At 57.6% G+C, this 24,375-nt stretch overlaps 2 protein-coding genes across 8 annotated transcripts; one reads left to right on the plus strand and one right to left on the minus strand.

The window, feature by feature from the left end:
* The first annotated feature begins 3,713 nt into the window (after positions 1-3,713).
* Asb6 (ankyrin repeat and SOCS box containing 6) lies at positions 3,714-15,046 on the plus strand. Of its 4 annotated transcripts, none has more exons than XM_076845281.2 (6): positions 3,714-3,784; positions 11,436-11,617; positions 12,500-12,606; positions 12,693-12,801; positions 13,307-13,393; positions 13,514-15,046. In XM_076845281.2, the coding sequence occupies exons 2-6, from the start codon at positions 11,548-11,550 to the stop codon at positions 14,179-14,181; spliced, it is 1,041 nt and encodes a 346-aa protein (XP_076701396.1). In that variant the 5' UTR covers positions 3,714-3,784; positions 11,436-11,547; the 3' UTR covers positions 14,182-15,046. The 4 variants fall into 4 exon arrangements, with proteins under 4 accessions (XP_076701396.1, XP_076701395.1, XP_076701394.1 ...); XM_076845280.2 differs by lacking the exon at positions 3,714-3,784 and adding an exon at positions 9,803-10,386; XM_076845279.2 differs by lacking the exon at positions 3,714-3,784 and adding an exon at positions 9,842-10,052.
* A 615-nt stretch (positions 15,047-15,661) lies between these two features.
* Positions 15,662-23,553, minus strand: Ntmt1 (N-terminal Xaa-Pro-Lys N-methyltransferase 1). 4 transcript variants are annotated; one of them, XM_076845285.1, is made up of 6 exons: positions 23,426-23,553; positions 20,385-20,489; positions 19,517-19,667; positions 17,633-17,848; positions 16,671-16,923; positions 15,662-16,031 (listed from the first exon to the last, which is right to left on the minus strand). In XM_076845285.1, the coding sequence occupies exons 4-6, from the start codon at positions 17,792-17,794 to the stop codon at positions 15,775-15,777; spliced, it is 672 nt and encodes a 223-aa protein (XP_076701400.1). In that variant the 5' UTR covers positions 17,795-17,848; positions 19,517-19,667; positions 20,385-20,489; positions 23,426-23,553; the 3' UTR covers positions 15,662-15,774. The 4 variants fall into 4 exon arrangements, with proteins under 4 accessions (XP_076701400.1, XP_076701399.1, XP_076701401.1 ...); XM_076845284.1 differs by lacking the exon at positions 20,385-20,489; XM_076845286.1 differs by lacking the exons at positions 19,517-19,667; positions 20,385-20,489.
* Between the last annotated feature and the right edge of the window lie 822 nt (positions 23,554-24,375).

The following is a 24,375-nucleotide window of genomic DNA, read 5'->3' on the forward strand; positions in this document are numbered from 1 at the left end:
GCACATACTGCCCACTGGGGCCTCCCTGGTGGGTCAGGCCTCGAAGCCCGGCAGGGGATCTGAACTCGGTGGACCCAGCCACTGTCCCTGCAAAGTCGCCTTCTGAATGGTAGCCTGTGGGTTCGCAGGACAGACACCACTTCCAGGACCACCCGTGGTGGAGAACTCCCTCCTGTCCAGGTGGCTCTGAGGAGAGAGGACCCCCCACGTGGTACCCACCCACCCTGGCACTGGGGGACCCCTCCTGCCCTTGCTTCCTTGGAAGGGAGCCTGAGGCAGGGGCACAGGCGAGGCCCGGGGACCCAGGGCCAGCCCAAAGCCCTCCGGAGCCCTGAGGCCGCTGGTCTCCCTCCCTGGACCAGCCACATCTTGGTGTGATTACTCTGTGGTGAGGCTGAGGCGGAGCCGGGCCAGGAGGCCCTCGGGTGCACACGGGTGGGGGGTGGGTGTGCCTGACGGGTGCCGGGTGGAGGAGGGGTGGGGCTGGGGGGAGGCAGGCTCACCTGCTTAATTGGGGATCTAGTGGTTGTTATTATTTATAACTTGCTCTTGAACCCTGGCCAGCAGGGTGTGTTCACGGCCGCCCCACCCAGGCAGGCGCTAAACAATTAAACCAGGGGTCTAATCGGCGGCAAAACTCCCCCTGGGCTCCCACTTCCTTCGTTCGTTGATTGCTGATATTTTTGGGGTGAAATACGACCATTTTTATGATCAAAGAGATCAGAGTTCCAAACGGGGAAAAGAAACGGAAAAAGGGAGGGGAGGGGCTCTTCCAGTTCTCCCTTCCCTGACTTAGTGGTGGCTGAAGTTTCTCTAGACGGTAAAGATTTACACACCTTTCTGCAGGGAGCCTTAAATTAGCCCGGTCCCTCCCACGTCCCCAGGCAGCCGCCTGGCCAGTAAGTCATTGAGAAATGAGCAGGCCTCCCGTAATCGCTCGGCGGCCTCTGGGAAGGAGGATGCCTGATGACTCTTTTTGAAGTCGAGGTCAAGGTTTTTTAAATAAAACAATCTGTATTAATGCAGTTTCCTTTTCAGCAGAGCAGCGGACCCCCTCCCCTTTTCTCTTTTTTGGAAGAGGGAGGCAGCATGGGCAAGGGCTTCATTTTTCTCCCACCAGACAACGCACGCCTGATGAGAGACATTATTTAGAACCCTGTGTCTCATCACCTTGTCAGGCCCAACCGGGACGCAGTCCTGTGGGATCAGCAGCCCCTGGCAGGGCCCTGTGGCCAGGCCAGCTCCGCCCCTGCCCCCCTGGATCATCTGCCTGGCAGGCACCTCCTTAGGCTCCCACCCACCCCACCACCCCGCTCGGGCTCCCCAGATTCCTGAAGGGCTCCCTTCTCGCCCCAGGAGGCAGACTGGCCCAGTGGCTATGCCCATGACTGTGCCCACACAGATCTGAGTTCCAGTCCCTGCCTGGGCACCTGTGGGCCAGCTGCGCAGACTCCCCAGCCTCCCGTCTGGATCTGCCCAGTGGGTAGGGACAAGGCCATACAGGCTGCAGCAGGGGCCCTCAGCCTCGTCTGCCTGCCCTGGCTGCAGAGTCGCAGTCACCACCGCTGTCGCTCCCTGGACCAGAGCGGACGGGAAGGCAGGGCCTGCCCTGTGTCTCCCTCTTCTCCTGGGGCTCCCACTTGGGCCACGTCTAGATCCAGGGCTTAGTGACTCTGTCAACACGTCGTTATGGAGCGCCTTCCTGGCCTGCGTGGGCCGGGGCTCTGGGGAGACGCGGTGGGCAGGCCGGCGGACAAGTCGCTGGGCCACACTTGATGGAGAATTAGGGAGTGAGAAGATGGGGGCCACGAGGAGGTGGGGGGTGTCAGAGAGGGGCTCCCTGGGCAGGGGCACAGAGCCCACCCTGGAGGACACCCAGAGTGCCCAGCCTTCCCTGCCCAGGGGGACGGGTTCTGGTTGGTTGGTTGTTGGATTTTTCCCTGTGCTCAGTGTCCCCTCTGGGCCGGGGATTGAGCCCAGGGGTGCTTGACCACTGAGCCCCATCCCCAGCCCTTTTGATGAGACAGGGTCTCACTGAGCTGCTTAGGCCTTGCTAAAGTTCCTGAGGCTGGCCTTGAACTCACAGACCTCCTGGGTCAGCCCCCCTCTCTCCCACCCCTGGGATTATAAGCATTGCCATGGTGCCCTGCTCAAGTGGCATTTTGAAACTGTTCTGTATGCACCAAGGTCATGGGATATCCATTCCATAAAAATGTTCCAAGGTCCTCCCCTGCCTGCCCTGGGCTGGGCCAGGGCCACCTAGGGGACCCAGTGGGCTGGCCAGGCTGCACTTCAGCCCTCATAGCAGGGTGGAGTGGGGCAGGCTCCCCAGGTGGCTCTTGACAAGTGCCTCTCTTCAGTGAGGTCTCTGCAGGGGCCAAAACCACCTTGAAGCCGTGGCGCGGGCTGGCACTGGCCTGCAGGGAGGAGGAGAGGCACCCCGGGGGGCTGCCACCCACGCTCAAGTCCACCTCTCTCCCTGCGGCCTGGCTGGTGGGGCTGCTTTGTGCGTGTGGGTCCAGGACTGGGAGGGGACCTGTAACCCTGGAGACCAGGGGCAGGGTCATGTGCAGGAAGCTGGCTGAGAGAGAGGCCTGGCCACTGTCTGAGGGCTCAGTCTTGAGGGCTGGAGGCCCACCGAGGGCCAGCAGCCCTAGCCATCACCTATGGGGGTCTCAGCTACCACCTCCCCTCCCAGACAACTCCTGCCCGAGTAGGACCCACCTCCTCCTCGGCTGCCGCCCAGCGAGGCCAGCTTATCGCAGCCCTGCCAGCACCCTCGTGGCCCACCACCCACACTGCCCTCCCTGGAGCATGAAAGAGGTCGCTGCCGTCAAAGTGGCCCATGCACATGTCTAGACACCATCACGACAGGTGCAGGTGCGAGTCCCAGCCCTGCCACTCCTGTGCCCTGTCCTCTTGGGCAAGCCCCTCCCCTCAGCTATAAACGGGGGGAATGGCAGGATCTGCCCCCGGGGAGTGTCGGGAGGCTCCACCTGTGGGCCAAGCAGGATGGGAGCTTGTAAAGGCTGATGCCGGGGGGACCCTGGGACGTCCTCTCCCCACCTCTACAGTGGGCCCGACCCCACAGCGCCTGCCTGGCCGCCCTCCTCCTCCTCCTCCTCCTCGCCGCGACTCCATCCGTCTCTGCCTGCCTGCACTGTCTCTGTCGCAGTCTCACTTTTTGGTTTTGGTCTCTGTCTCCCCTTCTCAATCTGCCAGGAATCCTGTCCCTGAGGAAGTGGCTCTCCCAGGCTCTCCTCTGTTCCCTTTACAGCAGTGAGATGGGAAGGAGAGAGGAGGAAAAAAATCAAAGCCCACATATTGGTTCCAGATGTGGCCCCCTCTCAGCCTCTCCAGAAATTTAATTAAGTTCCCCCAGACAGCCAGGGGGGGTTCTTAATGATCAGATTTCCCCAGCTCCCCTCCTCAGGCGGCCGCCTTCAGGCCCACTCTGTCTCCCTGACGGATGGCCGACGGGTCCTTCCTGCCCTGCTGTCGGCATTGCCAAACAGGCCGGCGGGGGTGGAGGGGGGCTTCCCGGGGAGCACAAAGGACCCTGGCCCCCGCCTCTGCCCTCCCCATTCCCCAAGGGCCCCCGTCCTCCTGACCACTCTTGGCAGGGCCTGCTGGGCGGGGCTGCAGGGCTGGAGGTGCAGAGCCGTCCCCTCCCCGAGCTGTCTCGAGCTGGCTGGACAGGACTGAGGCCAGCTGGGTGCCCCAGGGGTCGCTGGGAAGGGGGAATCTCTGGAATCAGGACACCGGGTCTGCTTCCCCGCCAGAGGTAGGGCAAGCTGGGTTCCTGGCACCCTTCCCAACCCCCTGGGGTAGGATGTCCAAAGCTCTGAGAAGGGCAAGGCCCCGGCCAGGTCACACGGTCTGCTTGCCGGGACCCAGAGAGGAGGAGGCAGGCTGACCAGCAAAAAAGAGGTGAAGATCTCCCGGGACGGTCAAGGACATGTCCTTGGGCTATTCCCCGTGTGTGACTGGGGTCTTGGGCAGAGTCCCTGCCTGCGTGGCTCCCAAGAGGACCCCTGACTTCTGCAGTGGGGGGAATCTAGGCAAGACCCCCCCTCCCAGGGAGGCTGCATGAGGGCCAGGCCTGAGCCCAGGCCCCAGAACCTGTGGTGTCCAGCACGAGGGGCCAAGGGGCTCCGAGCCCCTCTGGGGTCCCTGAGGACTCTCCTCACCTGGGAGAGCTGGGGGACCAGGAGGCCTGATGTCTGACTCAGGGTGGCAGAGAACGGGGCCATGGCCCATACGTGGTCTCAGAGTCCCTGGTTCTGACCAAGCACAGGACCCACCAGCAGTGTCTGGGTCAGTCAGCGACTGGGTCCCTTGGAGCAGGGCTCTGGCCAGCAGGGGAGGTGGGCGGTCACTGAGAGCATGGAGTCCGGGGGCTTTCTCAACAGGAAATGCTCCTGGGTCTTCTGAGACAGCCAGCAGAAGGGGGAACGGAAGGTCCTCCCAGTGGCCGGCACCCAGCTCCAGCGCCAGAGCCCAGGCCTGGGTCCCCACCGTAGCCCATGGAGGAGGCTCAAGAGTTGGGCCCTGTCCCTCCAGCATGGGGGCTGTGGCCAAATAGGGCCAAGCAAACTGGACCTTCCCAGTGACACTCTGGGTCCTGAGGGTCAGGGGTCAGGGTGGGGGGGAGGAGGAGGGGAAAGGAAGGGGGGCGGGGGCCAGAGAAGGGGGCAGAGGGAGGGCGGTGGCTGAGACCACACTTCAGATAGATGCCCAGCCTGTCCACTCTGTGCCTCGATGTCCCCAGCCCTCCGAGGGGCTGGAGCTGGGGGCTGGCCACCCCACAAGAGAGAGACCTGGGACTAGGTTTCCCCAGTACCCCACTTGATGGGCAGCTCGAAAGAAAGAAGGAACAGAAAGAAAAGGGGGCCTCTTCCTTTTCTCCCCTCCCGCCACCTGCAGGGTCTGCCAAAGGGCAGGCCTGGCTGCTGACCACCCCTCCTGGAGGGAGTGGCCATGGGGGATGCATGGATGGGACTAGGGACACTGGGTGCCTAGAGCGACATGTCCCGACAGGGTGTGTGTGAGTGACCAGTCCAGCTGTGTCTGGGATGGTGAGTGGGCTTCGGGTGTGCTTGTGAGTGTGTAAGAGACCGGCAACCTGTGGGCGTGTCGGTGTGAACCTGTGTGTGCCCATGTGTGCGTGTGTGTGTGTGTTTGTGTGCACACGCAAGCGCTTTTGAGAGCAAGTGTGAGAGGAAATGAGAACCAAGAGCCAGGCACCGAGCAAGGTCGCCCACCCCTCTCCTTGGCCCTCCTGGGCCTGCACACCAGGTCCCTTACCTCCAGGGTGTCTTGAGAGTCAAAGACTTGATGGGTGTTGAGCTTCTAACCTAACTCAGGGGACATGGGCGCCCCCAGGCTAAGGCTGCCCTTGTTGTCAGTGACCATTCCTCTTCCCACCACTGGGGGCAGAGGCGGGCTGCGCCAAGCCGGGCTGGGAGGGCCCAGGGCAGGTCGGCCACAGAGGGAGACACACCTGGACACACCTGGGCCCCACCCTGGAGTTCATGGTCAACCCGAGTGGAGGAGGTCAGGGCCAATTCTCAGCCTCGGTGAAGTAGGGTTTTGAGTCCCAAGTAAGACACACTTGTTTGAAAAAAGGTAGAAAAATGTACAAGACCAAGGGAGAGCAAAGCTCTGAGTTCCAGAAACACCAAGCTGGAGCTCAACCTCAGGAAGGATCCCTGTCCAAGCACACGCCTCCCTCCACGGGATCATATAGAATCTCCCACTCAGTCACCTGCTTTGTTGAGTGCCTGGGGACAGGTCTCAGGGGTAGGAAATCCCATCTGTGGCCTATTAAGGTTGTTGTTGGGCTGCCAGAGAGGCTCACCGCCTCTCATGTTTGTTGACAGTTTTTCATCCTGTGACTCACCTGTGTGTGTCTTTTGCCCATGTTTCTAATGTATTTTTTTTTTGCCTTCTTATTGATTTTTGACAATTCTTTATATATTAAGGTTACTCCACCTGTTGGTTGGATAGTCAGAGTGATTCCTGGGGAGTAGGAGGCAGGCCCACCCCCCTACCAGGTGGGATCTCAGGACCCCCATCCAGCTGAGGTACCCTGGAGCTGGGTGGCAGGAAGGGGCTGGTTTGGCCAGGCAGTGAGGGATTCTGGTGAGGAAAGGAGAGGGAGGGGCTGCAGCTGAATCCAGCCCTGAGCGGCACAGCCTTAATGGGAGGCAGATGGAGGAAACAAGGTTGCCCTTGCTGACAGGCGGGAGGTCAAGGGGCACAGAGTTTTGAAGGATAGGAGCCTGGATGACGGGCAGGCAGCGGGGCCTGGCTCCAGTGTGGTACCCAAGACTGTGAGAGGACAGAGGTCAGCTCCTCCCTCCTGCACGGCCAGATCTTCTGCAGCCCAGAGACAGAAGAGCTCCGGGGACAACTTGAGCCCCAGAGGTCCGACTGCAGCCTGGTTACAGACTAGGCTGGAGTTGCTGCCCAGCGGTGCAATGTCAGGCAAGCACCTGGCTTCTCTGAGCCTGTCTCCTCATTGGTGAAATGGAGGCAGCATGGCCTAGGACTTCAGGAGCCCCGTGTGTTAAGCGCACAGCACAGTCCCCGGCACGTAGAAAGGGCCCCGTAAGTAGAAGCCAGCTCTGTGATTGCTACTCTGGTTGTCATCCCTCAGCCCCTGTCTACAAATGTGCTGTCCTGGTGGGGACATCAATGGTGGGGGAAGTTGTGTGGGCCCAGGGAGTACATGGGGAATCTCTGTTCCTTCTTCTTAGTTTTTCTGTGACCCCTTTTGACAGAGCCCCTCAGGACATCAAGGAGCTCTTCGTAGTTCCAGGATGAAGAGTTGAAAGGCATTAAATTATAGGGAGGAAACTGAGGCTCAGAGACCAGAGGGCCACACCTGGATCACCATGGAGTGGGTGTAACTGTGCTGTCCTCTAAAAATTCACGTTCAAGCCCTAGCTGTGTACCTGGAAAGTGACCTTATTTAGAAAAAGAGGTTTTTTTCAGATGTAATCAAGTTAAGGTGAGGTCTTGCAGGATTAGAGTGGGCTCCAAGACCAGTGTTGGGTGTCATTTTGAAAGGAGAAGCAATTGGAATGGAGGCACAGAGATGCAGGCCACATGGACTGCTGCCACCAGCCACCGGTGGCCAGAGGCTGGCAGACGGGGCCTTCTCTGGAGGAAACGTGACCCTGCCCACACCTTGAGGTTGAAGGTCTGGGCCCAGAACTGTGAGAGGACACATTTCTGCCGTCCGAGGCCAGCAAGCTTGTCATGGCTCTGCCTTTGGATCTGTGGGTTCTGTGCTCATGGTTTTGACCAAGCGCAGAATGAAGATGTTTAGAGGGGGCTGGGCTGGGACTCAGGAGGAGAGCGCTCACCTAGCTCGCGTCAGGCACTGGGTCTGATCCTCAGCACCACGTAAAAATGAATAAATAAAAGTATTGTGACCATCTACAACAATATATATGTGGTTGAAGATGGACACAATACTTGCATATGTGTGTATGTATGTGTACATATATATATATATGGAGAGAGAGAGAGAGAGACAGACATACACAATGTTTACAGGAAAAAACTGCATCCATGAGCCAGGTGCAGCAGGGTGTACCTGCAGGCTCAGCTACTCCAGAGGCCCAGGCAGGAAGAATGCTTGAGCCCCAGAGTCAAAGCCAGGCAGCATAGTGAGGTTGCACCTCAAAAACTGAAAATTGAGCTGGGTGCGGTGAGGCACACCTGTATACCAGCGGCTCTCAAGAGGCTGAGACAGGAGGATCTCAAGTTGCAAGCCAGCCTCAGCAAAAGCAAGGTGCTAAGCAACTCAGTGAGGCCCTGTTCTAAAGGAAATACAAAATAGGGCTGGGGGGCTGGGGATGTGGCTCAAGCAGTAGCGCGCTTGCCTGGCATGCGTGAGGCCCGGGTTCGATCCTCAGCACCACATACAAACAAAGATGTTGTGTCCGCCGAAAAGTAAAAAATAAATATTAAAAAAAAAAAATAGGGCTGGGGATGTGACTCAGTGGTTGAATGCCCCTGAGTTCAATCCCTGGTACCCAAAACCAAAACAAAACAAACAAAAAGTCCCCTGAAAAATCAAACAAGCAATTGTGTCTGTACCAAACACAAACAGACTTTTTTCTCGATATTATCCCCAAACACTACACTAGGACACTGGCATGGAGCCTACAGTGCTTTGCACACGCCACCCAGCTAGGGGTCGTTAGAGTGTGGGGGGGAGCCAGAGCTCATGTGCAAACACTACTATGCCTTTCTACTTAAGGCCCTTAAGCATCTGCTGGGTTTGGTGTCCTTGAGGGTCCTGGAAACAATCCCCTGAGAAATCCAAGGGATGCGATCCACACTTTACTGCAGCAACCCAGGAGACTAGGGGTGAGGCAGGGCTGTGCCAGGTTGTCCCCCCAGCTCTGCCCCATCCACCAAGGGGCTTCTCTGGTACCTGTCATGTGTCCTTGGGCAGTCCAGGCCAGGCCAGGCTCAGTCTTCCCCCCTGTGTGGTGGAGCCACAACCCTGGATCAGTGAGAGGGCCTGGCGGGCAGTGTGCCAATCAGGAACTTGGCATTCAGGGGAGGTGGGGGGAATAGAGCATGGCGGGTGTTTATCTCAACCCTCAGTGGGAAAGGGGCGCCCACTGGAGCAGATGCACCACCCCGGTGCTCGCTGGGCCACCTGGGAACCCGACCCTTCTGATTTTTCAAGACAAACTGGAAACTTCCATTTCTGTGTGAGCAAAATGTTCCTGTGTCACTCAGGGAGGAGCCATTCCTTCCTGGGGCAAGAAACAAAGACAGAGGTGCCCTGGGTGCCACTGTGACCCACAGTTGCCTCTGAGTAGCCCAAATGGGCATTGTCTTAAAGAGGCTTGACCCGGCTGCCGCCCACACCCCTCCTTCCTGCCCCTTTAGGCAGCCTGACGTGGTTTCCATAGCTTGTATGGTCTGCATTATGTGGTTAGCAATAATAATAGCGAGCAATATCCAGCTCCTACTGCATCCTTTATCCTATCAGATCCCCAACGCTGGTCTTCGATGGGCTGCGGATTTTTTGGCGACGAAGTCTGTTTTGTCCTTGGTGTTGTGGGTCTGAGGCTGCAGCTCAGTGGCAAAGCGCTTGCCTAGCACGCACGAGGCACTGGGGTCGACCCTCAGCTCCACATGAAATAAATAAAATAAAACAAAATAAAGGTATTGTATCCATCTACAACTAAAAAAAGGTAAATCGGGTTGTTTTGAAATGGGCCTTTAAGGCCAGCACCCTTCCCGGTGGGATTCACCGGGGGGCTCGGGGCTGCAGAGGCGCAAACGCGGCCGGAGGGCAGATGCCGACCCCACCCACCCGACACCTGCGGGGACCTTGGGCTGTGGCCACTACAGACGAGGAGACGGGAGTCCACCGAGTCCACCCAGGCGGAGGGCGGAAAAGGCAGGCAGCCGGAGCCGCCGCACAGACCGCGCGGAGGGCGGTCCTTGTCGCGGCGCTCGGGGTGCTGCCGCTGGCCCGGGGGAGGCGTGATCCGAGGCGGGGCCGGCGCGCGGCGGGCGGAGCTCGGACGGCGCCCAGCGGCCAAGGGCGGGAAGGCAGGAGGGCGGCGCGGGCGGGACCGGCGGGCTCGGCCCGCCCTGGGCGGAGCGGCCCCCCACCCCGCACACTCCCGGTGGGTCCGCGCCCGGTCGCGTCCCCGCACGCGCCGCGGTCCTCCGAGTCCGCAGGGGGCGCTGTGGCCGCGCGCGCTTCCCGGAGCTGCGCTGGCCGGAAGTGAGAGAGCTCGGATCACTTCCGGCACGGAGCGGCGACCTGGGCGGTGGACTCGGCCGGGTGCGGAGTCAGGACTGCTTTAGCCCCGCGGGACCCGCGGCCGCTGTACCACGCTCGGCTGGCGTCTCGGCTTCGCGGAGAGGAGCCGGCCTGCGCGCCCCGCCGCCGCGATGCCGTTCCTGCACGGTTTCCGCAGGATCATCTTCGAGTACCAGCCGCTGGTGGACGCCATCCTGGGCGCCCTGGGGATCCAGGACCCCGAGCGGCAGGAGCCCCTGGACGGGTGAGGCGCTCCGACCCGGTGCTGCGTCCACTAGGTCTTCACGAGCCGGGCGGGGCCGGGCGGGACGGCCTGTGTCCTTGGGCAGATGCGGGGCCTCGGGCCGAAGCCGCGGTTGCGAGCTCGGAGCGCGAGCTCCTGCGCGCCGAGCCCTGGCGAGGCGAGAGTGCTCCCGGGGACAGACCCCAGGGCAGGTGTCGGCGGGCCTCCGCCCAGCGCCCCACCCCGTGCGGGGAAGCAGGGTACAGTCCGTGAGGGCCTCCATCCTGCCCCCAGAGCAGGGCGAAGAGGACCTTGTTGTGGCCGTTTGCTTTTTCTATGGGCGACCGGCCTCTCGGTGAGCCGCTGGGAAGGTGTAAGGGAGTGAGTGGGCAGTACGCATGGCCTGCTGTGCCGGGCGCTTGGGGTGAGCTAACGGGCCCCAGCCTTGGTGATGCTTCGGCTGCAGAGATGCCGACAGGCATAAGCAATTGCTTGATGTACAGAGGAAAGGGGTCCGCTTGTGGGCAGGGGCTTGTCCGTTGGAATTTCGTGCAGGCCTTGATCTCAGTCCAGTTAGGATCTTTGGTGGGAGCTGGGACACTCTTCTCTGTTCGCTAGGAGATTCTCTAAAATGCAGGTGTTTCCCGAGCTCTGAGGTGGTGTTGGGCAAGGACAGTGCAGTGAAGCTTGCAGGGCCCTTTGAGGTGCCCCAGGAGCTCTGTCCCCTGTGCAGAGCAAGGATCTAGTCAAGGAGTGAGAAAATTCTGCGGAGCAGTGAAGTTGAACCTTAAGTCAGTCGGTTTGAAGGGGTGCTGATGGGTGTAACCAGGGAGAGGGCCAGTGGGAATATGGAGAAGGGAGCCCTCACCCGAGGAGGAGGTGGCAGCTTATGAAGGAGTTTGGGACATTGTCAAAGCTGTGTGCAAAGCGTGGAGCTGTCCCTGGCCTGAACTTTTAGGGAAAGCCAATGTAGCTCTTAATAGTGCTGGCCAGGAAGGGCGGAAGGCTGTGGGCGAGCTGGGGTGGGGTTGGGCTGGAGGGCAGCTGGTGACAGGGGAAGGGGCCTCTGCTGACCACTCTGGCCAGCCATGGGGGGCGTCCTGCAGCCCAGGGAGCAAAGGATGTCTCCAAGTGTGAGGGCTTCCTGAAGAAGGCGTGTCAGTGATTCTGGCTTCCAGACTCCAAGGTTCCCTGCAATCCCAACAGCCCAAGTGTGAGGCTGTGTTCCCAGACAGGGCGGTGGAGTCTGCTACAAGTTAGAAAGCCCAGCCTCTCTCCACTTCAGACCTCCCAAGAAGGACTTCCTGCCCCACTGTCAGGGCCCGTTTTCATGGGTGGTTAAGCAGGGCATCCCGGTCCCACCGTGATTCCAGGCCTCAGCTGGTCTGCCTCTTGCTGCCCCAGGCCCAGTTATGCTGCCAGCGAGGAGAGCCGAATCCTCGTTCTCACTGAGCTGCTGGAGAAGAAGGCCCGCTCTCCCTTTTACCAGGAAGGCGTAAGCAACGCCCTGCTGAAGATGGCTGAGCTGGGGCTGACGCGGGCAGCTGATGTTCTCCTGAGGAATGGGGCCAATCTTAACTTTGAAGGTCAGCTGGAGCCCTGAGGAGCCAGGGAAGCCCCTGTTGGATAGCCTCCCACTCCCCTGCAGGCTTTCAAAAGCTCCTGCCCCCTCTGCCCCCCAGCGAGTGTGCTGCTGCTCTGCCATGATTGATTCAGCAAACCTGCCAGCTTCCAGCCTAATCCCACTTCCATTAGTGTGGAAATGCGGCTGCTGGCACTGTGCCTCGAGCTAAGGGAAGGTGATTTCCTGCCACTCACTCTGAGCTGTCCTGTGTTTTTGCTTATGCCATAAGCGGGGGGGGGGGGGGGGGTATGTGACAGATAAGCCACACTGCACGCTGGGTGTCAGTCTCTGCAAGAAGCAGCTTCTGGCTGATAAGTGCCAGGGAGGGTGGCGATGGGACTGTTCTCCTGGTGTCTGTGGCTTTCCCCTGAGGACAGCTGAGTCAGGAGAGGGCACAACTGCCTGGACAGCAAGTGCAGGCCCAGGATGTGGCCAGGCTTGTCTCCCCTCACCGTGGACACAGGCTCAGAGGCTCTGGGGCTCCTGGGATTGCTGAGGAAGGAGGGTCTGGCTTGAAGTCCTTCAGCCGGATCCCAGGAACCTGCTCTGTGGCCCTGCTCTAGCACAGCAGCCAAGAAGCAGCCACTCAGTGAGTGACTCCCCCAGCGAGCTAAGAGGAGGGCAGTTTTATGGCCCACCATGTAGAAGAGGAAACTAAGGCCCACACGGGTCAAGTAGTGGCCCCAGATCTCCCCCAGTTCCCTCTAGTACCTGGTGAGGACAATGTTGAGAGGGCCCAGTCCTGCAGCTTCTGGGGCGAGTGCTGGCGCTGGGCTCCAAGGCCAGGCCTTGGACCCTGTGAAAACTCGCTGATGCAGGACTGACCTGTGCTGTCTGCCTTCAGACCCTGTCACCTACTACACGGCCTTGCACATCGCCGTTCTCCGAAACCAGCCCGACATGGTGGAGCTGCTGGTGCGCCACGGGGCTGACATCAACCGGAGGGACCGGGTAAGAGCTGGCCCAGCCTCACAGGGGGAATACACCAGGGTCCCAAAGCAGCCCACACCAACCCAGCTGGTGCTGTCTTGGCTCAGATCCATGAGAGCAGCCCCCTGGATCTGGCCAGCGAGGAGCCCGAGCGCCTGCCCTGCCTGCAGCGCCTTCTGGACCTAGGAGCCGATGTCAACGCAGCCGACAAGCATGGTAGGTGCCTCAAAGGAAAGTGGGACAGCCTGGGCCCTGGGCACCTTGTGAGGGAAACCAGGTGACCCGGGGATGTCTGGCATGTTGGCTGGAGGCAGCCTGGCTGCGGCACAGCACGGCTGGTGCAGGGTGGATCTGCTGACTCGCCGTAGCTCAGAGTCCAGACGCTTTGGAGAGGCAGTGCAGTCATTGTCCCCTGCCAGCCATGAGGCCCTTCTGTAGGAGATGGGAATGGGCATCAACTTCTGGAGATAGTGGCTTGCTGTGAAGAGAGGCCCAGTTGGCCTCAGCAGCTTGGGGTACAGAAAACCCCTAAATCTACTCCAGCTTTGTGTGGGTAGAAAAAGATGGTCAGAAGCCTGTCCCCCTCAGCCCTGGTAAGTTTTTAAAGTTCTTTGATGCTTTTTTGAAGCCTCACGGGTAGAGGTGGAATGTTGCCACCTCTACCCGTGGGGCTGCCCTGACCTCAGCACCCTGGCCTCCACTTCCTCCTGTCCCTCTCTAGGGAAGACTGCTCTGCTGCATGCTTTGGCCAGCAGTGATGGGGTGCAGGTCCACAACACCGACAACATCCGGCTCCTGCTGGAAGGAGGTGAGGCTGCCCATGCTCCAGCCCAGCCTCTCACCCACAGTAGCTTCTGTTTCCCCCCCTTCCCTGCCTGGTGAGGGCTGCAGACATCCTCCCACCTTTTTTTTCTGATGGCTCTTCCAGGGGCAGATGTCAAGGCCACCACCAAAGATGGGGACACTGTGTTCACCTACATCATCTTCCTGCTTGGTGAGACCGTGGGCGGGGACAAAGAGGAGGCTCAGATGATCAATCAATTCTGCTTCCAAGTCACACAGCTGCTGCTGGCCCATGGGGCTGACCCCAGCGAGTGCCCTGCCCACGAGTCCCTCACTCACATCTGCCTCAAGAGCTTCAAGCTGCACTTCCCCCTCCTGCGCTTCCTGCTCGAGTCTGGGGCTGCCTACAACTGCTCCCTCCACGGCGCATCCTGCTGGTCTGGCTTCCACATCATCTTTGAGAGGCTCTGTTCCCACCCGGGCTGTGCAGAAGATGAGAGCCACGTGGACCTTCTGCGCAAAGCTGAGACTGTCCTGGACCTCATGGTGACCAACTCCCAGAGGCTCCAGCTGCCCCAGAACTTTGATGTCCACCCAGTGGGCAGCCTGGCAGAAAAGATCCAGGCTCTGCACTCCTCACTGAGGCAGCTGGAAAGCTACCCCCCGCCCCTCAAGCACCTGTGCCGCGTGTACATCCGGCTCTACCTCCAGCCATGGCCTGTGGATGTGAAGGTCAAAGCCCTGCCCCTGCCGGACAGGCTGAAATGGTACCTCCTCAGTGAGCACAGTGGTACAGAAGAGGATGACAGCTGACAGGTGCTGGACTAGGGGACAGGGTTTAAACTCCCACCTGCTGGTAGACTTGGCACCTGTGGTGACCCCAGGGGAGGGTCCTTTGATCTGGGAGGTAAGGCTTAACCTTACTAAGCACAAAGCCCATAGCTGTGACCACTCTAGTGGTAAGGTAACTGCTCTAGTGGGAGAGGTACGTCTGCCCCTTCTTTTTGGCACCTGCCCCCAGCCCAAGTTTTAGTCTACTCTGGGCAGAATAGTTGTGTAGATGGACTGAGTTTCTGCCTCTGCTGGAGGGGAGACAGGTGTCTGCAGGAGCCAGGCAGCACTGAGTCTAGGCAGCCCCTGGAGCTGCCAGCATCTGCTTTGTCCTGTGTGGAGGCATAACTAGAACCTTCTAGAGGGAAGCTGTGGCTGCCGCCCAACTGAGGTCCTACCCATGCTTCTTCACTCCAGATCTGTCTCAAGAAGTGCTTTTGGCGAGCTGGGGGAGAAGGCACCAAGGGCCACCAGAGGCTGCCCTTTAAGGCCTACCCCTGCTGACTCTTGTGGTTTCCCCCCCCTCAGGGGCTGGGTCGCCTGTGGCCCTGCTCACCAGGGTACCAGGGCTGTGCTCTACTGTGCCAAACCCAGGGTCTCAGGGACCATGCCTTCTGCCAGAAGCAATCATGAGTGCAAAGCCAGGGAAAAGCCCCTTTCAAGGGTCTGGTTTTGAGTAGCTTGCTGGGAGCCAACCACCAAAACCAGATGCCACCTGCCCTACCCAGCATGGATCCCTCATGGTCACTGCTAGTCATGTTGTCATTGTATATGCCTTTGGGAATAAGCTGAGACTGACGTGGTATGTTTATATTACAAAATTAAATGGAGACTCCTGGCCTCGCTCGAGGGTCCTGTATAAGTAGAATCCTTTCTCGTTCAGGGTCAAGGACCAGCAGCAGCCAGTGAGGAGGAAGGGGTGGGAGGGGAGGAGACAGAGCACCTCTCTGGCCTGGGGAGGGCCTTCAGAGCACAGGGATTTGTCCTTTTATTTTTGTCTGAAAGTGCCTGCCATGAAGGACCCCCCCCCAAGTACAGTGGAGGCCAGCCAGATGTCTCTCCTGGCTGCAGGCTGTAGTGACCGTCACATGAAAGATACCAGGGTCTCATCACCAAAAAAGTCCTGGGCCACGAACATCCCATAAATGGCTCCACCTGGCAGGTGCTGTTCTGGGTTCACCTGGCCAGTATTTTGCCTAACCCGCTTTCTCTGGTGAAGACCACATTCCTTCACACCTCCAGGCCTCTGTAACTAAGTTAGGGGCGACTCCCACCAGGCAGGCACCTGTGGAGTGACCACCAGTTCCCACGAAGTGAGCATCAAGCGCACCAGAGTCATGCAGGCTGTGTGGCATTGGCCTCTGGCCCAATCTGCACCTCACGGGCAGTGAGGCCTGCCTGCCTGAGTCAGCAGGACCCTCCCCAGTGAGTCCCACTTTGCCTTTTAAGAAGCAAGTCTATAGCGAGTGGACGGCAGACAGATATATTTAGCGGCCCCTTGACACTCCTGAGCCACACTAGCTGCCAGCGCCCCCCACCTTGGCTCTGGTCCCTGGCCTCTCCAGCCACTGCAGCTCATCTCAGGGCAAAGCTGTAGACATGGTAGATCTCGTCAGGGAGGTTCTCCTGTCGCTCCTCAGCCAGGAGATTGAGGCCTGCACTGCGGATGATCCTGCGGACCACATCAAGGTCCCGGCACACGCTGCTGTCCACATCGTCCAGGATCACGCCCTCCTGGGCCATGTTGTCTTTGATGACGATGATGCCGTTGGGGCGGAGGCCCTGCTTACAGCGCCGTAGGAACTCGGCCAGATGCTGATCAGTCAGGTGGCCTGTGGAGGGCAAGGGCACGGTCACCAGGGGTGAGGTGGGGTACATGGGAAGCATTCTTCAGCCACTGTGTTCAACAATCCTAAACCCATTTGTTTAAGAAGCCACTGGAGCTCAGAAGTCTCCTACACCCGTAGCTGGGACTGAAGCTGACAAGGTGTCTCCAGCCTGATACCCGTTCCACACCACCCGTTCCGTTCCTCCTATGCTAGGACTAGGCAGAGGGGCGAGTGAAGCAGGAGCACCCAAAACCACCTTCCCTGAAGTCCACACAGTGTACAGGGAGGACTAGGCCCAGAGGGCCACAGCAGGGTGGTGCTGTCTACGAGGGTCAGCAGCCAAGGCACAGCACCCTAGGCAGGTTAGGCCAGGGGGCGCACCTGGGGCATCAGCAGGACTGCTCCTGGCAGTCATACTCTCTACCTTACTCTAAAACTCTCAACAAAGCTCGGTTTCACTTGAATGCAGAAAGGCACTGGCCATTTAACATTTTTCAAAAAGCTGCCCCTGGACAGGTGGCAGGTATTCAATTAAAACAAAGCCTAGGAGAGAAGACCTGCCCTTGAGGCCCTCTCCTCACAGGCCCGGGAGCCTGAGTGAAGGGCAGGTGCAGGCAGGAGGGAGGGCTGTGGGACACTCACCTATCACCCACTGGATCCAGATCACGTCGTAAGAGCCCGGCTCCGGCCTGAAGTCCTGCAGACCGCAGCAGAAGTAGTTCCTCACCCTCTTGCCTTCCTCCCCCAGGTAGCTCTTGGCTTTGGCCAGAAAGTCCTCTGTCATGTCGACCATATCCACCACTTTAAATAGTGGCAGAAGCAGCCGCTTGGTGATCCTCCCAATGCCAGCTCCACAGTCCAGGGCACAGGAAGTTCCTGTCTTGTTCGGGCCTTCCTGAAAAGCAGAGCAAGCACAACTCACAGGAACCCTGTCACTGCAAAGGGGCCTTCCTCCTGAGTCTGGGAATCCGACTGCAGTCAGGGCCCGGCACCAGCTGGTCATAGGGACACTCTTGCTGGGCCTCATGTTTCTAAGGAGAACAGCCATTTCCACGTTAAGGGCGGTGCACTGAACTCCCATTCCCAAGACCCCAGGAAATGACAACAAGAGTGGGTTCCCATAGGAACTGTAAGAGGGAAAACTGGTGAATAATGGAGCGAAGATGGAACATGAGTGGTGGGAGGCACGGGACAGAGCAAGGTTCCCTCCAGTGCTTGCCAGGGAGGGGGCGAGAGGGAGCAGCAGCATCAAGACCTGGAAACTAGGAGGCTGCAGAAGAGGCGATACCCAGAGCCCCAGCACCCACGGACACAACAGGACACCTCGTCCCCAGCAACGGCAGAGTCTGAAGGAAGACTCTTAGATTCCAGTACCTAAGAGTCCCCCAGCATATCAGCTCCGGCCTGTAGCCTTGAGACAGTTGACAATCTAGAAGTTGCACCCCCACCCCCCAGCTCTAGGGCCTCGGTGGCAGGCACCGATAGGGGACCAGACAGCTGGCAGTGTTTCATGTGCAGGTGGCTCCCCATGCAGCCCTGCCGGTGCCACCAGTACCACCAGAGCCACAGCGTCTCCTTCTGGAGTGCACATCAGACCTGCCTACCCTCAGGAACCTCTGCAGGAACTTCCGGGAGCTGCTGAGGTCGATGTTGGAGATGTGGCCATACCCCCCAAGCATGCCGTCCACCGTGGGTGGGATCTGCTTCCAGTACGTCTTGGCCTTCGAGTAGAACTGCTTCTCATCTTCTATCACCTCGCTCGTCATGCTGTCACCAGCCCCGGCTCTGCTCAAGCTCCACACCTGGCAAGGGTACACTTCCTGGGTGAGGAATAAGGAGCAAGTCAGCCCAGCCAGGTGCCATCCAGGCTTTCTGAGCCACACGACCCTGCTGGCACCCAGAACACCCAGGCAGCTAAATCTGCTCCCATCCCTCAGATGACAGCCCCTTCAGAGGATGGAGGACTCCTTCCTGAACAGTGCATGAACAGCAGCCCAGAGACATGTCTGCATGGGGACAGACACAATAGCAGCAGAGGCAATGATGGTGTGTACCATCAGATGACTCAGGGAAGGAGGGAGAAGATCCCAAGAAGAGCTTGGGAAGGAGGACCAGCCTGGGCTATGGTGGCCCCAGGTGCATGCAAAGTGCCTGGGCCTCATCTGTCAATAACAGGAAGCTAAGTAACCAAGTCTACTAAGGGCAAGGGGGTGTGCTGGCACTACCTTGTAGGGTGGCAGGGGAAAGTGGGAAATGCATGGCGGCGCCGGCTGACACAGGACAAGCAGCAGCAGCGGGATGACAATGGCAGGGGCAGCTGATGACTCCTCAGCCCTTTTTGCTGCCGAGGGGACAGGTACTGCCACCATCAGCGTGCAGACAAGGAATCCGATGCACAGGGAAGAGGTCGGGGGCCCTGCACTCACTGAACACCAAGACTCAACAGCTCTTCCCACCATGTGGACCTCGGCTTAGATGTCGCCTCAGAGGCCTTCCCTGAGCTGCCTGTGTAAATGACTCCTTCAACACCCTGGGCTAACTTGCAGGGCTCGCTGTCCTCACAGGGTATTTCCATCTGGAATCACACTGTTCTCTTCTATCAGCCGCGGCTAGAATGAAAGCTCTAGAGGGCAGGACTCTGGCAACTGCCGGTTCACCTTCACCCAGCTGAGCCCCTGGAGCAGTACTGGGTGGGAAAGCAGCAGAGACCAGGCTGGCAATAAGGTCTTGGCTGGTCCCCAACACACATCTGTATTGTGGACTTGGATGGTGAGGCTGGGTCTCACCCCGGTGCAGAAACTGGAGGGCAGGGGAAGCACCTGAATCCTCCAGGTAAGCGGTAAGGCTCTGGGCTCTGGGGTTCTACCCACCCACCTTCACATGACTGCAGTGAGCAGCAGTTAAGCCACGGACCCCTATAACTACAGGGTCAACAAAAAAGGGTCAACCTGTGGAACTCGGGAAATCCTCAAAAAAACTGAGAGCTGGCACTGCCCATCATGCCAGTGACTCAGGAGGCCAAGGCAGGAGGACTGCAAGTTCCAGGCCAGCCTGGGCAATTTAGCAAAAATCTATCTCAAAAAATAAAAGTAAAAATTATAAGAGGGCTGGGGATGCAGCTCCATGGTACAGCACCCCTGGGTTCAATCCCCAGTGCCAAACAAAAACAAAAACAAAAACAGAACTATGAGAAAAACCCTGGCTGCTGGGGATGGAGCTCAGTGGTGGTGTGTATGCCTGGTGCACAAGGGCCTAGGCTTGATCCCTGGCATCACCAAAAAGAAAAAGAAAGCCCCAACACCAAGGGAGGCTTTAAGGGAAGTCAGAAAACAGAAAAGGGCCCCATTAAGTCATTCAGAGACTAAAAGGGGAGAAGGGAAAGAAACATGAAAAAAGCCAAAAAACTGTCCTTGGTCAGTTTTGTGACCAGTCCCCAATACACATCTGTATTATGAACTTGAAGGACCTTCCAAAAGCAGCACACCCACCTTATGCAGACAGCTCAAGAATGCTCCTATCCAAGCTGGACGCAGTAGCCACGCCTGTAATCCCAGCGGCTCAGGAGGCAGAGGCAGGAGGATCAGAAGTTCAAAGACAGCCTCAGCAACTTAGCGAGGCCCTAAGCAATTTAGCAAGACCCTGTTTCAAAATTAAAAAAAAAAGGGCTGGGGATGTGGCTCAGTGGTTAAGTGCCCCTGGGTTTAATCCCCAGTACCAAAAAAAAAAAAAAAAAAAAAGGAAGAATGCTCCTATCTCAATGCACTTCTACCTCAGCCATTGGCAGCCTAGTCCAGTGAGCCAGTGGGCGCAGCAGGGCAGGGCCACCAAGGCTGCTGCGAGAAGGAAGGGACCTTCCTCTCCATCCCAGACCCTGCTCCTCCAGCAGATTAGGGAATTCTTCACACACAAGGCCACACACTGTCCTACCAAGGGACCAGAATGTAGGTGATCAGGTCTGGGTGCCCCATGCGGGTCCAGTTCTCCAAAGATCCATGATTTTACAGAACCTGCTCACAGAGCCCAGGGAGAAGCCTGCTGGAAGCCCCCTTCAGATTCCGGAATCAGCCTACAGTCTGACCCGCCACTTCAATCTTGAGGCACGGGGGCCTGGGGTCACAACCAAGACCAGCTGCCATCCCTGCACCCTAACTGAGGGGCCCTCAAGACAGCAGGCTGGAGGGCCCTTGGTTCTAAATATGGTACCTTCCCCCTGCAACACAATGCCCCCACATCAACGTCCCAGGGCTGGGAGCAGTGACTCTGGAGAAAGAAAGCAGCACACTACCTAGAGTGCACTGTCGCTCCAACCCTGATGTGATGTGGCAAGACCTACCAATCCCTAAGACTACTAAGCACCTGGCACTGTTGTTCCTTGAAGCTGACAGAAAGAAGTCACAAGCTGGGGATGTGGCTCAAGCGGTAGTGTGCTCGCCTGGCATGCGCGGGGCGCTGGGTTCGATCCTCAACACCACATAAAAATAAAAATAAAGATATTGTGTCCACCTAAAACTAAAAAATAAACATTAAAAAAAAAAAAGAAGTCACAAGCCCGAATGTCACTCACCACACAGCAGGATGGAGCCCAACAAGGATGAGGACCCAGGCCAAGTGGGCTGCTTACCCCCTGCCAACAGGCACCACAAACCATGTTCCAGCCGCCCCCCCCACAATCCCCTAGGGAGGACACGTCACTCTCCACCCCAGGCCAGCCCGGCTCCCACTCAGCCCAGAGCTCAGCAGGACTGACTCTGTGCCCCACTGCCTGTAGTCTAGTCAATGAACTTCTGGTTTTATGTTCAAATCTGAGCCTCACTGGACTGGAAGGTCCTTGGATAGCAACAGCAACACTCCAAGATCTATCGCTCTGTTTCTCTGGTACCCCATGTAGCACATGGGGTTAAAAACTTCACTTCTCAGCCAATGGACAGAAAGATTGGTGCCAGACACTTAATGGAGAGTTCATTCTCTCTGCCTCCCCTCCCAGGGTGCAAGCTTTCTAGGAGCAGGGGCATTACCTTGAACATATCATCAGTCCAGTGCCCAGGACAAGGTAGACATTTACTAACTGGCTGTCAAGTGAATGAAAGCATGGACTTTACATGGCTACAGCCATTTTTACTTTTAAGACAGTCCGACTGTTGAAAACTAATAACACTGAAAGCTATTACTGACAATATAACTTTTTTTTTGTTTTAATAAAAGCCGTACAACAATGATTCCTTTCAATGTCAAGATCCCTGAATAATCTAATTTACAAGAATCCCATTTGCACAGATTCTAGGAATGAACCACCAAGGGGAGGCACATCTAGGCCCAGGAAACAGCAAGTCTAACTGATATTTGCTGCTGATTCATGAATAAATGTGATTCCTCATGTCCTGTCTACACCTGGCCTTCCTTCCAGTGTCCATATGAGTTGATAGGAAGTCCTAGGAGCCAGAGGAAACAGCAAGATTGGTTGGGCGCAAAGCAATAAGTCTCCCTACACTCTGCTTCAGAGCACCATGAAGAGCTACTGCACAGCTACAGAGCCTGGGCTGGGCTGGCTGGGCTGGGGCAGCAGCTCCGGGCTAGCTCAGAGGGAAGAAAATCCTTTGCTCATCTTGTCTGCCCCACAGCAGGCAGCATGTGGCCATCTCTCCGGCATTCCACAGTGTTTAGAGAAACACCTGGGCACCTGTCCCAGCTGCTTCTATTCTTCCAGGACCCAGGGAGGAGAATGGTGCTTGAACTGTCACCAGAAGACCTGTGCAGTAACCTCATGCTCTGCATATGGTATTCCTAAGAAAAAGTCTGAGCAACAGGAGGCAAAGGCCTGCCTGAGATAGCCTGGAGGACAGAAAGCCTGTGCTCCCTCGACCTATGGGGACAGCAACTGGACATGTGATAAAGGCAGAGGAAGGGAGGAAAGGAAGCAGGAAGCACGCCTGTGATCCCAGTGGCGTGGGAGGCTGAGGCAGGAGGATCGCGAGTTCAAAGCCAGCCTCAGCAAAAAGTGAGGAGCTAAGCAACTCAGTGAGACCCTGTCTCTAAATAAAATACAAAATAGAGCTAGGGATGTGGCTCAGTGGTCACGTGCCCTTGATTTCAATCCCCAGTACCAAAAAACAAACAACAACAAAAAAGGGGGGTGGTGGTGCTTAAAAACAAAGGCCCTGATGGAGTTACATGAAGTGGGTCTGAATCTTAGCTGTGTTCATTGCTCTTTGACTGTGTAAGCTCAGATAACACATTTAACCCCACTGTTCCTCACTTTCTTCATCTATACAATGGGAACAGTGACACAGACCTTACAGAAACGCGGTGATGGCTGCATATGAAAAGCTTGAGGTACCCCACACATATGGGCACACATTCTCTCCCCAGCTTAAAGATCAGGAATGGGATTCTCGACAACTCTGCCAATTATTAAGATAAATAAGAAAAAATGCACTGGAATGCCCTATAGGCTGCAATGTTAAAGGATCACTGCTGGCCAAGCAGCAGACTCCAAAATGGCTCTTCAATCAGCAGGGGTAGGGTGGGCTCCCTTTCCACATAAGACCAGAACCACTGCAGCAGTTAAGAGACTGGCCTGGAGGTCCCATGCCTCTGGCCCCACCAGAGCTGACATGGGTATCTGCAACCTCCCAGTCTCCAGTGGACAAACAGAAAAATCAACACCCAAAAGAAAGCGATTAAAATAACACACAAGACATCAGGAGCAGTTTTAAGCCCCGGGCTCAACCCATCTCACCGGGCCACCGCCACCGTTCCATACCTCAACCTTCCCCACACTGCCCTGCCCCGGCCCACCGTCAGGGCCTCTGACACCAGGGGCTGCAATGTACTCAGGAGAGATTCGGGTCCAGAGGGAAAAAGGTCACACTGCTGGTGCGCAGAACCTGGGCTTTTGGAGATGGCGGCCTCCCAGCAATCCAACTGACCTTGGCCTCAAGAGCTCCAGGCGGCAGCTGTCTTTTAGCTGCACCTGTGCTCGCCGGGGCCGGGCTGGGGCTGGGCCAGGGCCAGGGTTAAATGTGATACCAACGCCTAAGCAACCGGCACCGGGCTCCGCGGGGCTGAGCCGAGCAGCTCGCCGACTCCTCGCGGTCTCCTCCGAGGGGGCGCTCGCTGATCTCACGGGAGGAAACCGAGGCTCCGAGAGAAAGGGCTTACTGCGGCCAGGCTAGGGGGGACCCTGCCCGGGCTCTGGGGCCTTGGCTTCCCTCCTCTACTCCGACCCGTGCCCCGCCCAGGTCCGGCCGGTGCACGACCCTGAGACACGCACGTGGAGCCGAGGCCAGCACGCGCCGGGTCACGTGATGACCCGGGCCTCAGGGCGCCGAGGCAGTTGGGGGTCCGGGCCTCCCGCACCCGGCGGCCGCCTCCCCTCCGCCCCACCTCGCGCTACTCACCCCGGGCGGGGCTCCCGGGGCTGGGAGAAGGGGACGGGGAAGAGCGGGTGAGGGCGGCGGGGAGGACCCTCGAGCCCGCCGCAGCTCCGCGGGTCCACCAGACGAGACACCTCGCGGCGCGCGCTGCCTTTGTCCGCACACGTCACTTCCGGGCGCCCGGGGGCGGAGCCATGCGCAGCCCCGCCCCGCGACCAGCCCGCCGGGTCCCGGGGGCTGGGACCTAACCTTTTGCCTGCGGGGAGGAAATCCGCGCCTTAAGGACCTAAGGCCGCAGCGCTGGTCTCCCCCGACCTCCGCACGTGCACCAGTTTAGTCGGAGGCTGCCAGGCTGGACTTTAAAAAACGAGTGACGGGGGTTTTCCACTGGGAAAAAAGGGGGGGAAGGGCCTCTGGTGCTCACCCATCTCCATTACCATCTTAAAATAATTTATTAAAAAAAAAAGAAAAAAAAAAAAAAAAAAAAAAGAAGGAAAAGAAAAACACTTGGTTGTGCCAGGGACCTGCTAGCCCAATATACAGAACAATTCATGGACTTTCCATTCCAAAAACGTTGACCTTCCTTAGGACTCTCCATTCACAGAAATTCTGGAGGGATCTTTCCGTGTTGGAAATGTGAACTTGCAGGTAGGTAGACACTGTTAACCTCTTCTGCCAGATGAATTACTAGACTTCCGATGATATTGCACCATGTAGGATATTGCACGTCCAGCCTTCAGGAAATGGTAGCTGTTATAATGACAATATTCATCTTAAGTAAGTTCATTTCCCTCAAAATAACATCTTGATGTTAGATTTACAATGCTTTCCTCTCAGTTGTGCACACAGGAAGTGCTTAAAAAGTGTGTTTGCTTTAATGCAATGAAAAGTGGGGAGTGCTGAAAGTCCCACCTGCCATTAAGTCCCCTAAATCTGCTTATGTACATGTTTGGGGGGATTCCCCTCTAGTCTAG

The sequence above is a fragment of the Callospermophilus lateralis genome, chromosome 2, assembly GCF_048772815.1.
Source record: "Callospermophilus lateralis isolate mCalLat2 chromosome 2, mCalLat2.hap1, whole genome shotgun sequence".
Taxonomy (NCBI): domain Eukaryota; kingdom Metazoa; phylum Chordata; class Mammalia; order Rodentia; family Sciuridae; genus Callospermophilus; species Callospermophilus lateralis.